At 46.6% G+C, this 15341-nt stretch overlaps 5 protein-coding genes across 5 annotated transcripts; 2 read left to right on the plus strand and 3 right to left on the minus strand.

Moving 5' to 3' along the window:
• Positions 1-7366: 7366 nt before the first annotated feature.
• Positions 7367-8264, plus strand: SODALDRAFT_356371 (hypothetical protein; the record flags this gene model as incomplete). Its single annotated transcript, XM_028613901.1, has 6 exons — positions 7367-7382; positions 7465-7472; positions 7546-7631; positions 7702-7809; positions 7905-7965; positions 8058-8264. The coding sequence occupies 6 exons, from the start codon at positions 7367-7369 to the stop codon at positions 8262-8264; spliced, it is 486 nt and encodes a 161-aa protein (XP_028468194.1).
• A 392-nt stretch (positions 8265-8656) lies between these two features.
• SODALDRAFT_272043 (serine/threonine protein phosphatase) lies at positions 8657-9915 on the plus strand (the record flags this gene model as incomplete). Its single annotated transcript, XM_028607805.1, has 4 exons — positions 8657-8836; positions 8961-9362; positions 9455-9754; positions 9820-9915. The coding sequence occupies 4 exons, from the start codon at positions 8657-8659 to the stop codon at positions 9913-9915; spliced, it is 978 nt and encodes a 325-aa protein (XP_028468195.1).
• A 1300-nt stretch (positions 9916-11215) lies between these two features.
• On the minus strand, positions 11216-12472 carry SODALDRAFT_330109 (hypothetical protein). Its single transcript, XM_028611122.1, has 2 exons — positions 12214-12472; positions 11216-12097 (listed from the first exon to the last, which is right to left on the minus strand). The coding sequence occupies exons 1-2, from the start codon at positions 12322-12324 to the stop codon at positions 11420-11422; spliced, it is 789 nt and encodes a 262-aa protein (XP_028468196.1). The 5' UTR covers positions 12325-12472; the 3' UTR covers positions 11216-11419.
• Positions 12473-13025: 553 nt separating this feature from the next.
• On the minus strand, positions 13026-13977 carry SODALDRAFT_95610 (hypothetical protein). Its single transcript, XM_028615818.1, has 2 exons — positions 13276-13977; positions 13026-13116 (listed from the first exon to the last, which is right to left on the minus strand). Exon 1 carries the CDS (start codon positions 13718-13720, stop codon positions 13319-13321), a length of 402 nt encoding a protein of 133 aa, XP_028468197.1. The 5' UTR covers positions 13721-13977; the 3' UTR covers positions 13026-13116; positions 13276-13318.
• A 333-nt stretch (positions 13978-14310) lies between these two features.
• On the minus strand, positions 14311-14773 carry SODALDRAFT_271993 (hypothetical protein; the record flags this gene model as incomplete). Its single annotated transcript, XM_028607802.1, has 2 exons — positions 14311-14431; positions 14613-14773. The coding sequence occupies 2 exons, from the start codon at positions 14771-14773 to the stop codon at positions 14311-14313; spliced, it is 282 nt and encodes a 93-aa protein (XP_028468198.1).
• Between the last annotated feature and the right edge of the window lie 568 nt (positions 14774-15341).

The following is a 15341-nucleotide window of genomic DNA, read 5'->3' on the forward strand; positions in this document are numbered from 1 at the left end:
TTAAACTAAACGCTCTTAACTTTTCTATCGTAAAATCAATAGTTAAGGGAAAACGCCCTCGTAAAAGGGATCTAAATCCGCCCTGTTTAACCGTTTAATTTAATTCTATCTTAATTAGTTCCTCGACCCTGATTAGCCGGATCTGCTTAATCGGATCTATATCTATCGGATCTGCTACGCCCTCGGGGGCCTTTGTAGTCGTTATGGCCGTGGCTTTAGCGCGTTTAATCTCTTCGTGTAGTCGTTTAGACTACTTGATACGATCCTTTTAATCCGTTAAATTAAGCTATTACTATAGTCTTTTAATCCCTGCCTCCGGCAGTGCCTTCGTTAAACCGTCCGCGATTATCTCCTTCGTGTTAACGTATATAACCTTAAAGAGGCCCTGCTATACTGACTCATATACTTACTGGTTATAAATATTAATATGCCGTAGCCTTATTTGCAGACGTTATGCCTTCTTATTAATAAGGTTAATAGTCTATTAATTATCGTAGTATAGCTATAGTTACTATTAGTCTAACCGAAGCTCTAAATCCCTTAATATCCGGCTAATAAATAGCGTCTCCTTAGCTGCTTCGGTAAGAGTAAGTAGTTCCGACTCTATTAACGATATCGTCACTATTAGTTCCTTACCCGCTTTCTAGTTAACGGTTCCCCCAAAGAGCTTTATCGTATATCCCTGTAAACTCTTACGGTCTAGGTTATCCCTAAAGGACGCGTCGCTTACTATTAGGAAGAACCTATCCCCGCCGAATTCTAGGTAGTGGTGTCTTATATAATATAGGAATAGTAGCATTTATTAAGCCCTCTTAAGGTGGTCGGAGGAGGGGTTAACGTTATATTAGGAAAGCTTCGAATAGGCGAACGCGATATCGGGTCTTATTATGATAGCGGTATATAGGATAGAACCGATTATACCCTAATACTAGCGGACCTCGGGAATCGACGCGTATATACCGTCGCGGGGTATTAGCGGCTTTATCGTTAATAACGGGACCTTTAGTAGTTTTCGGCAGAGTATATCTACGTAGTATTTAACCGCGATCTTCTCTATATAGAAGGATTATAATAGCTATAATCTACGGGTGGCTCTATCCCTTAGGACCTTAATTCCCAGGAACTAGCGAATTTCCTCGCCTCCTAATAACCTATAGCTTCGCTTAAGGGCGGCCTTAAGGTCGTCGGTGTTAGTCTTACGGTCTCTATAATATATAAGTCCGATATCGTCGATATAGAAGAATAGGATTAAACCGTCGCGGATTATAATATAGGGGTTATTAGGTACGGCCGTAAATCCTGTCCTCTATAACGTACCGCTAAATTCCTCTTACTATAGTAGTAGCGATACCCTTAAGCCGAAGAGGGCTTTCCGTAGTAGTAGTACCTTACCTACACTTTATAATCTTACGGTATCTTTATAAACACCTTTTCTTTAAGACTAGCATTAATAAACACGTTAACGGTATCGAACTACCTTATTTCTAGATTAAATCGGGCGGCGATCGCTATTAGTATACGAAAGGACCGCGAGGCTAGCGTTACAGCGTAGTTATCTTTAGTCTCTAACCGTATTTATTAATCCCCTCGGACTATAAGGCGTGCCTTATACTTAGGAGGGTGCCCTCCTTATTAAATTTATAGGTATATACCTATCTATAGGCGAGGACTTATTACTTATTAGCCTAATCACTACTTACCTCCTACTAGTAGCCTATCTATCGGTGCCCCTTAAGATGGTCCCCCTCGGCCTATAACCACCGCTCCTATAACGGGTAAAGGCGTATATCGCGGTAGTGGTTTAGTAAAGGCGGGAGATCCTCGCGGGTTACGTATAATAGTGGCTAGAAGATATAAGGGGAATCTATAGTACCGATATCGCCGTCGTTAATAGCTTACTTCCTCGCGCGTATAGGGTTATAAGTCCTGCTAGCGTTAAAGAACGCCTTCTAGGCGTTATCGTTCTAGACCTTCTCGGTCGTGTATAGACTTACGATAGTTCTCGCGATAGATAGGCGCGCGGCTAACGGGCGTGCGACTAACAGGCACCCCCTAGGGGTATCCGCGGCTATCCGTTAGTGGTTATCGTGTTCTTCCACCTTAATTCCCCTAACTACCGCTAACGCTATAAGGAACGCGCGTGCGGGATCTTCCGGGGATATTAGAGGCGTGGGAAATAGTTTAAACTTCGTAATAGTAAACCGTAAGGTGTCCGTAGTAATAGCGGTAGCGTTAGAGTTATGAGGTTCTAAATCTATAGCCTAGTTATTAGGCTATAGATTTAGAACCTTATCTATAGTAATAGTAATAGCCTCTCTCGTAGTAATAGCGATAGCCTCGCCTTTATCCGTAGTAATAACGGTAGCGTCGCCTTTACCCGTAGTAATAGCGGTAGTATAGTCTTCTTCTATAGTAATAGTAGTATCCATAGTAATAGCAGTGCCCGTAGTAATAGCGGTATAGTCTATAGTAATAGTAGTGGTCTCTCTTATAGTAATAGCGATAGCCTCGCCTTTATTCGTAGTAATAGCGGTAGCGTCGCCTTTACCCGTAGTAATAGCGGTAGCGTTAGAGTCTTCCGACTTAAGATCTAATATATCTACGGCTATACCCCTTAATAGCAGCCTATTCACGGTCTTATCAGATTAGATAATACGGATAGATTATAGGCGTTCCCCGATTTCCTCGGTAGAAGCTATAGCTTATAGTGTTTGAATCCTGCTATTAAATATCTTATCTTCGTTAAAGACTATATCTTTTATAGTAATAATATCTATTAAGTATAGTAGCTAAATGCGGAAGCTATTTAAGGATTAGTATCCGATATAATAACCGATCTATACCTTCGGTTCTAGCCTTTATAGGCGGTTCCTTTTAGCTTAGGCATCGCGCGTTTTTATAAAGGCTTTATAGCCGTAAGCTTATAGATGTGTAAGGTTAGGTTAACGGCCGCGGAGGCCTTTATATAGCGTTCGCTAGTCGTTAATATATCGTGGCGTCCTATTATATAGATATATAGTAGTCTTAAAGATCTTAGACTAAATAGATATAGACAGATTAGCTTTAATCCTTATAGCCCTCGCCCTTCTCTTAACTATACCTTTAATCCGTTCTTTAACGCCGTTTTAATCCTATAAATATAGTGCCGACGGCTAGCCTTCTACCCCCTTAGCAGCGAGGAAAGTAATAACTTCTGGGTGCTGAAATATCTCGGAATCGGCTGATAGAATATATGGCCGGATATCGAATTAGGTCTTAAGTAGGGCAAAAACGTCTTTTAACGCGTGCAGGATAAAGCCTTAGTCTCTCTTCTATAGGTAGTAATCCTACGTATAACCTATGTACACGTCTATAACGAATATAATAGACTTATACAGGCCGCCTGCTAACGGCTCCGCCTCTTCTAGATCGTGCAAATTAATAGCTAGGGCCTCTCCGGGCTTTAATAGGTGAAGGGATAGTATCCGCCGGATCTATATAGGCACTTACGATTACCTATACGCGTTATAGTCCGTTATACGAGGTCTCTTTATCTTTACCCCCTAAATAGCATCGACGATCTTTACGAGAGTATCGGTGCCGTAGTAGCCGAGGCGTTTATACCACTGTTATACCGTAGTCTTCTACGGTTACCGTGGTTATCGTGATCTTCTATACGGGTTATCGCGGGGATGCCTTACCGAGACCGTAAACGCGGTAGCGGCGGTGGCTTCCGCGCGCTCGATTATATACTAGCCGTGGATATCTAGTAGCTTATAAATAGGCCGGTCGTCGGCGGAGCTAATAATAGTATTATTTACGGTGTCTTAGCGGTAGCCTTATAGATATAGCTGGCGTTCTAAGACGATATTAGTAACGAATCCCTCATAGTATACGACGTCACAGAGGCGTAGTAGCCTCTTCGTGCCTAATAGAGATTATATATATAGCTTAATGTCTCCGTATCCGAGGATAGAAGCCTTATAAGTACCCACCTAAAGGGATAAAGATAAAGTATCCTTGGGTATTCTAACGGCCGTAAAACGGCCTCGATTATTAAAGATATAGATTAACGATCCTAAGTCTAGGATCGTGTAGTATAATAGCGCTCTGGCTTAGTTAATAGAAAGAGATACCCCTATTCCTGTTATAATCTTAATAGTATCGTCGTACGATAACGGCGCGCTACCCCTTAGGTCGGGTAGGCGCCTAGTCTCCCCGTCGCGGTGATGGATAGGTCTTTATAAACTATAATAGGCTTAGTATTATAGAGTTAATCTTTCTAGACTTCCTCTATCTTATTAGCGGTAATAGCCCCTAAAGCTTCCCGCCTCTTCTGTATCGCGATGTCCACGCGGCTTTTAAAACTATAATTAGGTATCTTCTTTTCCGTAACCTTTATAATATCTTCACGGCCACGCTAGGTATAAGGGTGTATATCCGGCCTTATATACTAATAGGTGGCGGTAGTATAGGTGTTTTCGTATATCTTATAAGGCCTCCTCGTTACGAGAGGGATAGTCTTTATAGACATATTACTATAAGGGCGCTTCTTATTATTATCGTTATTAGTAGTAGTAGTATCCTTAGTATCGGGGAGGTTCCTAAGGGTGTTAAAGGTGCCGCTCCCGACTCTAGGCTTTATAGCGGTGGATTATAGGCTCTTTATATTACTAAGAACCGTATATAAAGCCTTTACGAAGTCGTTAATCGTTAGCTTATTTTCCGTAATCTTATCGTAGTTATTTACTAAGTAGTTATTACTCTATTTCTGGGCGATAGGTCTAATAGCTTTTAACGCATCTTCCGTCTAATAGTCCGTGCTTAATAGCTCTATAACGCCTATATATTTATAGTGTATTATCGTTATTTTCTAGCTTACTACCTAGGCGTCTATATCCTTAGGTATAGCCTTTATAGGCGTAGTGTATCGTCGGTATAGGACTAAGGCTTCTTTATAGAGGTCTATAGGTATTAGTCCTATATACGCGTGTAGGAGGGTAATCTAGGCCTATAGGTTATTTACGGTATTATCCTATACCTAGGCGAGGAGGTTATATACTATAGTATAGATAGTTCCTTCGATATAGGAATATACCTCGTTAAACTCCTTCTACTACGCGTTATAGTCTGCCTTTTCCTCGCGGTATATACGGCGTTCTTATAGGTAATACGTACGCCCCTTTTTAGAGAGGTTGTTAATAAACGTAGGCGTCCTAGTTAGGGGCTTTTTCGTTACGGCCGTGGCCGTGGCCTTACGGCGGGCGGCCGTCTTTTTCTTACTAATAGCCGTGGTAGCGGCTATAGTAGCCGTGGATTTTATAGTATCCATGGCCTTATCGCCCTTTAGCGTGATAGTGGAAGACGGAGTAGCCGTAACGGTGGTGGCCGTAGCCTCCTCCGTGTTAGGGTCCACGGTAAGGGCTTCGTTATTTATAAACGTTAGGGGGTATAAATATAAGGAGGAGATAGGCGTTAGCCTCCTTATCGCTTAGCTTTAGATTAAAGTAGTTATTCTAATAGGAGGCTAATTTACCGTATATAGCGCGCTCCTAAACTACCTAATCCTTTTAGTTAACAAGGGTAGTAACGGCCGCCTTTTATTCGGCGTTAGATACGTTAGAAGATATCTTTACTAGATTATCGTTTATCGGTTAGTTAATTAATAGGTAGGTTAATTAATCTCTTAAGTACTCTAATTAGGTTAATAGTAGTTATTTTAGAGTGCTTATATAGACGTGATTACTTCTTTATAATGGAATAGGGGTAGTCTTATTAATATCTATTGTTTGGGCATTATAAACCGGGCTTATAACTATCGCACGTTAAATAGGCACTTAAATAATTAACTTAGTAGAGCAGAAATCTCGTATGTATATATTATATTAAGTTATATCTAGGAGAGTCTCTTATGCCCTTAATTTAGGTGGTAAAGACTCTGTTATAGGTACTAAGTCATTTAGATCCTATCCGGTCTTTTCCGGTATCCGCTCCTGTTATATCCGAAGCCCTTAGTCATAGCGTGGATCCCCCTTGGATCCCCTATAGACCACGTCGTGGTCCGTGTGCCTATATAACACGTCGTGGTCCTGCCTATACGATATATACCTGTCGTCTTCTAATATTAACGTACTGCTATGAAACTATAAGATTAACCTAGCAGGATTATATAAGAATTTATAGTAGTTATAGGAATTCGTTATTAGGCTAATCTAAAGTAAGATTTGGCTATAGTAGTTATATATAGTAACTAGGATTTAGAACTTCGGTTAGATTAATGATAACTATAGTTATATTACGATAATTAGCAGACTATAAACCTTATTAATAAGAAGGTATAACGCCTATAAATAAGGCTACGCTACGTCGATATTTATAACTAGGAGGCATACTAGTTAGTATAATAAGGACTCTTTAGGGTTATATACGTTAATATAAGGGATATAATCGTAGACAGTTTAACGAAGGCGTTACCGGAGGCGAAGATTAAACGACTATAGTAATAGCTTAATTTACTAGATTAAAAGAATCGTATTAAGTAGTCTAAATAACTATACGAAGAAATTAAGCGCGCTAAGGCTATATCTATAGTAATAGCGATAACCTCTAAGGGAGTAGTAGATTCGATAGATATAGATCCGGTTAAGCTAATCTAGTTAATCAGAATCGAGGAAGTAATAGCGATAGAATTAAATTAAACGGTTAAATAGAGCGGATTCAGATCCTTTTCAGAAAGGCGTTTTTTCCCTTAACTATTGTTTTTATAATAGAAAAGTTAAGAGCTTTTAGTTTAAACTACAGCCTCGGATTTATAAGCGGCTGGTCACGAGTTTAAACTAATAGTTGAGGCCGAGTAATTATATTATCTAGGAACTAAGGAAAGGAGAAGGAAAAGGTGAAAAGTCTATCTCGCTAGGGGTAGCTATAGGTTAGCTGCCCGATCGGTAAGAGGTCTATACGGTGTCCCGGCCTAGTAAGGCTGGGACTCTGGCTAATAGGGTCAGTCTATAACAGGATTAATTCGTTAAACTAAGAGAATCTACCTTAACTAAGAGACTATATCATATAGGTATAGATATACCTAGCAGACTATACCTAACTAAGGGCTTCGGACCTTAGAGACCTCGGGTATTAGAATATAGTAAGGGCGGATACCGGAAAAGATCGGATAGGATCTAAATAATATAGTACCTATAATAGAGTCTTTACTATCTAAATTAAGGGATAAAAGACTCTTATAGATATAACTTAATATAATACACACACACACGAGATTTCTGCTCTATCAGGTCTACTATATAAGTACTACTTTGATGTGCGATATTATCTCTTTTCCTCTATATACATATACTATACGTGCTTGTATAAGGTACTGGATACCTACCATATGTACGGAGTACCTCGTACACCTAACCGTACCTTCTCTCAAACCTTTTCCCACTCTTCCATTTCCGCTTTCTAATTATTCCCTACCTTCCCACCAAGCCGATAGGGTGAGAGAATCCTTAAACAGCACGGCAGAAAAACCTCTTCCACCCTTCGTTCTGCCCACACTTGTGTGAAAAGAAGGCAATTGCATTGCTCCTTTCCACCCCCCTTCCCCACCCTATTCTTGACGCATATCTCTTGGTATTCGTGCATTTCGGCGATTCGTACGCTGCTTGTCGCACCGTGCCTATTTTCCCTTTTTCCGCAGCACACGCAATCATTTTACTACGCAAGAAAACAACAACAGCAGAAAAGCCATCGTGTTCCTGACACGCCTTTCGTCCCGAGAGACTTGAAGGTACGGAGTAGGAGCTTAACAAACCGCGAAGCCATCCCTGGTCTGTAACCCCTCAGAGAGAGCGAGAAGAAAAAAAAATCAACTCCACCCGGTCGCGCTTCTTTTTCTTCCTCCCCTCCCACCACCGCCTTTGTACCAGAGGTGTTTTCCTGGCACCACCCGACCTTTTCGACGACGACGACGACCATCCTTGCGATCCGGTCGATATCGATTCATACTATTACACGTTAGATTCTGAAGACGACGAGAAACTCTCCTATACTATCGTCTGTCGCTCTTTGTTGTTGACTAGGCAGCCGGTCGCTGTTGTCCAGCCTCGTTCCTCGACTTTGTCCTCTCTTCTCCCAGAGAAGGTCATCACGACGACGAACCGATCCCGACAGGGACGAGACGATTCCATTTCGACTTGATCGAGTCTCAATCAAGAAGACGCCATCCTCATCGATCTGGCTCCGTGATTTCCGACGCCCGCCTTCCCCACCACAGCCTACCGCTGTGAATAGTGTTGCGATCACTTGGTCAAGCAAAGGTGCGGTTCCTTTTTTTGCGCTTCTGCTATTTCCATCGTTCCACTTCCCCTTCGATATTCTGCTGTCGACGTGCTTCTTCTCGCTCTTTGGGGACTAGTTCACTCCAATAAGCTTATGTCTTATAATTCGCCTCTCTCAAAAATATCAAAACAGAAAATTCCCATTTTCCTCTTCAGAATCACCACTAACCTTTTTTTGTCACTCATGCATAGCCTGACGAGTGCATCACTTCTAGCATTTCTAGACGAAGCCTTCGTTCATATTTTCTAATTTGCCCGCCCTCATACTCTGCCGTCACGCGCGACCCAGCAAAATATCTATACGATTTCCGCGGCCATACCTTGGCTGGTGAGGATTGAAGATGGCAGACCAACACGAGATCGATCTCGACAACGTAATTGACCGCCTCCTTGAGGTTCGCGGAAGCCGGCCCGGTAAGCAGGTCCAGCTCCTCGAATCCGAGATCCGGTATCTGTGCACCAAGGCTCGTGAGATCTTCATCTCTCAGCCTATCTTGCTGGAGTTAGAGGCTCCTATCAAGGTAAGCAAGCTTCTCTCCTGGTTCCTCTCCTGGCTGTCCTACCCTCGCTTCCTGTTTTCTTTCTTGCCCTGTTTCCAGTGTAGACCATACGTTCCGGAGCACTGACTTTTTGCCATGCATGCAGATTTGCGGTGATATTCATGGTCAGTACTATGACCTGCTGAGGCTCTTCGAGTACGGTGGCTTCCCCCCCGAGGCAAATTACCTGTTCCTGGGCGACTACGTGGATCGCGGCAAGCAGTCGCTCGAGACCATCTGCCTTCTGCTGGCGTATAAAATCAAGTATCCCGAGAACTTCTTCATTCTTCGCGGTAACCACGAGTGCGCCTCTATCAACCGAATCTATGGTTTCTACGATGAGTGCAAACGCCGATACAATATCAAGCTCTGGAAAACTTTCACCGACTGCTTCAACTGTCTACCCATCGCCGCTATCATCGACGAGAAGATCTTTACCATGCACGGCGGTTTGAGTCCTGATCTGAACTCTATGGAACAAATCCGCCGCGTCATGCGCCCCACAGACGTACGTTGATCCCCCCTCTGATTACTCTGCTACTTGTATCGTCTGATTTGTCTTGACGAATATCTGGGCTAACCCGTGCTTACCTCTCGAAGATTCCCGACTGTGGTCTCCTCTGCGATCTCCTCTGGTCCGACCCGGATAAGGACATTACCGGCTGGAGCGAGAACGATCGCGGTGTCTCCTTTACCTTCGGCCCAGATGTCGTTTCTCGCTTCCTGCAAAAGCACGACATGGACCTGATCTGCCGAGCTCATCAGGTTGTCGAAGACGGATATGAGTTCTTCTCGAAACGCCAGCTGGTCACTTTGTTCAGCGCGCCCAACTACTGCGGAGAGTTCGACAATGCGGGAGCTATGATGAGCGTAGATGAGAGCCTCCTCTGCTCGTTCCAGGTTAGTAGTGCTCTGATTCTTTTGACCCCGGTAACAGACGGCTGACCTCTCTTTCCCTACTTCAGATCCTCAAGCCTGCGGAGAAGAAACAAAAGTACGTTATGGGAGGTGCCCGGGGAGGTTCTCGACCTACGTCTCCTGGGAAGTCAGCGTCCAAGTAGAAAAAGAGTTTATGCGAATCGTGTCTATTTGTCTAGGTTCGGTCGTCGTTAATCGTCAACATCACCCGACCCCGACGGCCCTCGTCTCCGATCAGCCTCTTGCCGAGTTGTTGATGCCGTCTCACCGCCTCTCTCCGTTCCAATCCGCACCTCGCACCGCCTCTTGCCTGACTCGGAGCGACTTCTCCGACACCGGTCTACCGAGCTCAACCCTCTCCCCGCCTTGTCCGAACATTGCCGAACTCAACCGATACGATTACCATCGCGCACAGACTTGATTACTCTTATTGCGGCTGTCTCTGGTAGCTGAAGATAAAAACCCAAAAAAACACTCTGGAATTTTCATATGGTCTTCCGAGCGTGGTTGATGTGTCTGTCCTACACGTCGCATTCGCCCTATTTTCTCTGCCTTTGTGGACAGGGTTGCACAAGGGGAAGTATAGCTAAGTGACCATGACACTTTCACGGCGTGGAAAATTCTCAAGGCCCAACCCCTCCGTATCTGGCCACGGCCATGGCCACGAGATCCCCGCTACAGCCGTGGCTCGCATGGGCCCCGTGTCTTGCGCAATCACCCAGCACAGTAACAAGTCATCCTAAAACCCAGCCCTTTCTTCCGGGACTTCCTGCCTAAGATGGGAACATCTGATGCTAGGTTGCGTTGCGAGAACCTCACCGCTTGACAGATCTTGCTTACCCCATCTGGGGGCGTTAGCTCCCCCACCCGGCACGACGTTGCGCTGCGGAGGGCCTGGTTCTTCTTTGGCTAGCCGCCTCGGATAACCGGGGTTTTGTACGATATGAGGCATGGGGCCTCTCGTCGGTGAGGGTTGGCGTGGCGTATCCGGTACTACGAGGGGGATTTCGGCGAGAGTGGCTTTCTTTTCTGGCGGCCTTTGTACGATCGGCGTTGGGCTCCTACAGCGTCCATTAGCTGTCCGAGGGACTTTTCTTCTCTTTTTGTTTTCTCTTTCACTGTTCCCGTCCGACTGGTCGTTGTGCGTTTGTCGAGTCGGCAGTTCTTTGCTGTCTGCTTCATATTTTTCTTTTTCTTTTTCTGTTCACTACGGAGGAAGCCTTTCCGCCGCTGGGTGTTTCTCGTCTGCAGTTGTTTCTTTGTGTAATTGAAAAGGGACGGGGAGGAGGCAGCTGGTTCCTCAAGGTGCTTTTGCTTCTGGTTTGCGCGTCCAGGATCTGGCGAGAGGCACGAACCATGACGTACTTGTACTCTAAGCAAGATAATGTGGCTTTGGGTCATGACTGCTACGAGGAATGCGAAACTTATGTTTTCTAGTGAGCAACTTTATGAGCCAGCTTATCCGGTTAAAATCCCGTTTCTTTGTGTCACGGAACATCTAGCACTTAGGAGCTGTAGTGCTTCGGTGACTGTTTTTGAGAGACCATATATAGATAGGTAAGGGCGGACTCGACTCGTTCTGCTTCATCGAACCATATACAACGACACTGGGCAGACAGAAGGTCCACCGGCCAAACCTCCCTGAAATCATGCGCAATCTTCGCATGTATCCCTTTGACCTTGATCCTCCAAGCCCAACTCGGACTTAAGCGCCGCTCCATCGACATGGCTCACGTCGGCCTGGCCTTTATTCGCCCTCGCGGCAGCAATGCTCGCTTTTGCGTCGTCGCTCAACTTGCTCGCCGCGGCGGGGGGCCCCGCCGCGGAAGAGGAGGAGGGCGAATTTGCGATGGGCCGGATGATTCCCGGCTGCGAGCCGTGCAGGGCGGGGTGATTCGCGTTGTTGGAGGACATGCTGGCGGTTAGTTGCTGTGGCTGTGGCTGTGACTGTTGCGGTTGCGGTTGCGGTTGCGGTTGCGGCGTTTCCGGTTGGGATGGTGGCTTGGGAGCGGCGGCGTGGTGGCGGTCCACGTGGCCCAGGTCGCGGCCGGGATCGATGACGTCGCGGACCCTGCGTTTGAGTTCTTTTGTCTCGGGGAAGCCTCCTTCTGTCTTGCGGTCCCAGAGGATGGCGGTGGTGGTGGGGGGAGTCGCTGATGGAGGGGGAGGAGACGACGGCGATACAGAAGGGTCGGATGTCGATGCAAAGGTCTCGGAGACGGGAGAGGCTGTGGTGATGGTGACGGTAAAGACGCCTCCTGTGGAAGGGATGAGGGCGACTTCGCCTATCGAGGTCGAGAATGTGGATAGGAGCTCTTGGGCAAACTGAAAATCTGAACGTCAGCGGCCAACGACATGAAGTAGGTGAGCTGGTGGGTAGTAATACGCCGGGAGTAGGGTAGATGGCTAGCTCAGAGTTGTTAGGCTGTATCGGGACATACATAGGCAGCTCTGAGCATCCACTTGCACTGCGTGCAGAACTGTATCGCGATGCGGGGCAGAGGTAGCTGATGAGGTTGAAGCTGCGAGGAGGCTGAAGTGTTGTTGGCCATTGAAATGTAGAAGTCCTCTGATCGCAAAAATGGTAGAACACAGGTGAGCAAGGCAGGCGATTGGGAGGAGAGATATAAGTTGAAGGCGAAGGAGTGTTGCGACGGATGGCTGAGAATGAAGATGGATGCTGCTAAGAATGACGTCTCAGATACGGGGTAGGTAGACAGTACCTCAGGTAGACGACAGGCCGAGCTTTGTGGGGTGCGTCGTTTGTAGGTATAGGTATCAATCGAGTACTGAGAGGTTTAATACTTCATGCTACGAAAATCTAGAACAAAGTCCATCAGCGCCTCTGAATTGGGTTTTAGCGCTCACGTACCCACTGGAGTTTCCTCGTTCAGGGGCCAACCAGCCCAACTCTCCCGGCACAGGCCCCTGTTAGCCCTGTACTAACGAGTGACCTATGGCACGAGTACATGTATGACTGACTCGGTATGAAAAGTGAAGCGATAGCAACTTGCGTAATATTTATCTCGTTCAACTGTTTATCTACCCTGGGTAATTCTTACTGCCGAAAACGTCACTCCACAGGATGGACAGAGAGATGCGTGCGATGTGCTGTGTGATGGGATGAACATCGGCCCGGCGAACATCAAAGCACATCTCAAGGCAAACAACTCAGTGGTGACCCGAATAGGGATGCATTAAGGCCTTAAGAGCATGCGGACTTCTGGCCGAAACATTGAACCAAGTTCATCGGTAAGATTACACGACGTTGGTGTAGGGGATCTGGAGTCTGGCGTTTGGAGTTTGTGACGTCTTGTGTGGCCTATGGCCTATAAACCTATAACCTATGACCCGGCCTGACCCGATCAGTGACCACTCCAACGGACTGGTACCGTCGGACTGACGTTGAGCCCGCCAATATTCCTCACATTGAGGAGGATGATACCGCGACGAGGGGTATTTAAGATGAAAACTCCTCTGGGAAGGACCGCGTAGAATATTACCTCAGGATCGCTGACAATGTTGCCAACATAAAACGGACACACCCTATATGTGCCTAAGCGAACCATAAGAATCTCGGGTTCCATCTATTCGCCCTTCGAGGGCAATGGGGCCGACGGACGGGTGCCGATGAGCTTCAATGTTTCCATCCATGTGTAACCACATCTGGCGGGGCTTCGTGTTCCATCTAAAAGACGCGAGCGCCCGACGCAAGATCGCGAAAGAGCGCGAAAGAGCGCGGAAGAGGAGATGGCACATGATGATCAAACCAAAGCAACGTATCGGGCGAGCGTGTGTGACCGCGGAAGAGTGAAACATGGTATCTGACTGTATTGACCCACAGAGGTTGGGGCGGGCAGCGCGAGAGAGACTTGTTGGCGGGAATCTCAAGCGCCGAAGGGAGGGGAAAAAAAAGAAAAGCAAAGAAAACAGAAAGAAAAAATACATTCGAGAGACATCAAGAGAATTATTACATGCTGAAAAGCTGCCTGACGTCCGAGAAGCCCTGCTCGGCTCCCGTCACCCTGGCCGCCCCCTCTCGAGATCTTGTTGACAAAGGAAAACCGACATGGAAAAAAAGCATCATCGATCGTAGCTCTAAATGCCATTGCTTTGCCTCCCGCGCTGTCTGTCGCCTGCACTTTCTCACCGCTTTACAACACACAAGATCCACAATCGCCTCCCACTAATTCTCAACATGAAAGACCTGGGTAGTGAGAGCGAAAAGAGAAAATAACACTGCCGTGGTGATGGAATGATGGCTTCCCCTGTTTTCGGTTTCCCACTTTCACCATCGTCCCCCGGGTTTTGCGGCGACTCCACGACTCAAGTCTCCGCAACGCGGGATATATACCCTTCGCCCATCCTGCGCCCACATTCGATTTCCTGTAGTCGCTTCGGGTTGTCCGTGGATTTTTTTTTCGCGTATACGAGACGCTATTACAGCGGTGAGCACACCAAGTATGCCTTTACTCCGTTGGCAGCCGGTTTGGTTTGTTGTTTTGTTGTCGGGTGCTAGGGGTGGTTGCGGGAGTCTACTACATCAGCACGCAGCATCCGCCGGTCTGCTGTGGCGCGTAAGGATCCTCGCCGCGTGGTACGGTTCCCCAGACCGAAGGCACCATGTAGTCCCGGGTGCTGTTGCAGTAGGAAATGATGCTGTTCGCGAAACAATGATTAGCATGAACCCTTTTGATCTCGGCACATTTGGTGGAGCAGGTGCAGCGCGCGGTTCCTCGGGTCGCGTTGGGCGCAAGTCGGTAGATCATGAAATAAAACGATGGAAAGGGGTTGATGATGATGAAAAGTCGCGGTTGCAATCTGTTCCAAGAATCCTTACCTCCTTGAAGCAGTGCTCACTGGAATGCGTTCTCTCTCGAGGTCCTCGCGCAACCGGTTGTTGAGTTCGGTCAGCCGCCGCAGCTTCAAATCGGCCATCGATTGCTTGTTCTTCTTGATCTGCGACGGATCGCCAACATCTCGGGATGTGTATTGAGGCATATTAATAGTATGGAATGTGCCGCGTTTTAGTCTTTCTTAAGGAATAGGACGCGACTCGATTATCGTCGTTATTCGGCAAAGAGGGAGAAGGACGCGCGAAAAAGGGCTGGTTGATTGGGGGTGGCGGATAATCGAGTCCGGGTGGGTGGGAATCGTGGAGGGAGGTCGAGAGAAAGGACGAGCTCGCTTCAACTTCTGATGCAGCTCTTTTGGTCACTCGTGTCAGTCAGGCTAAATTCGTTCGACCACATCCGGCTTCCAAGCTTCAATCCGAGGTGGTTTCCCCTTTATCTTCCTTGGCCACTGTTCCCGACCCGAAGATAGAACGATCTCGAGGGCCAATTGAATGGATGCACTCGGATATGGCTGGACGTAGAACTTACCCGAAGCAGGTGAATCGATCGGCCGTTAGAAAAGGAATTGTCGGAGAGACACAAGAGACACGGTGGTAAGGGGGAAGGAGCGTCGGTGAGAGAGAGGAGGGGTTCGTAGCAGCGGTGACTTGACTGCTTCGGAGAGGAGATGCGGTTGGCGTGTAAAGGGGGCCCACGAAGCAAAGAGAGAGGAA

Source organism: Sodiomyces alkalinus (genome assembly GCF_003711515.1).
Source record: "Sodiomyces alkalinus F11 unplaced genomic scaffold SODALscaffold_2, whole genome shotgun sequence".
NCBI lineage: Eukaryota > Fungi > Ascomycota > Sordariomycetes > Glomerellales > Plectosphaerellaceae > Sodiomyces > Sodiomyces alkalinus.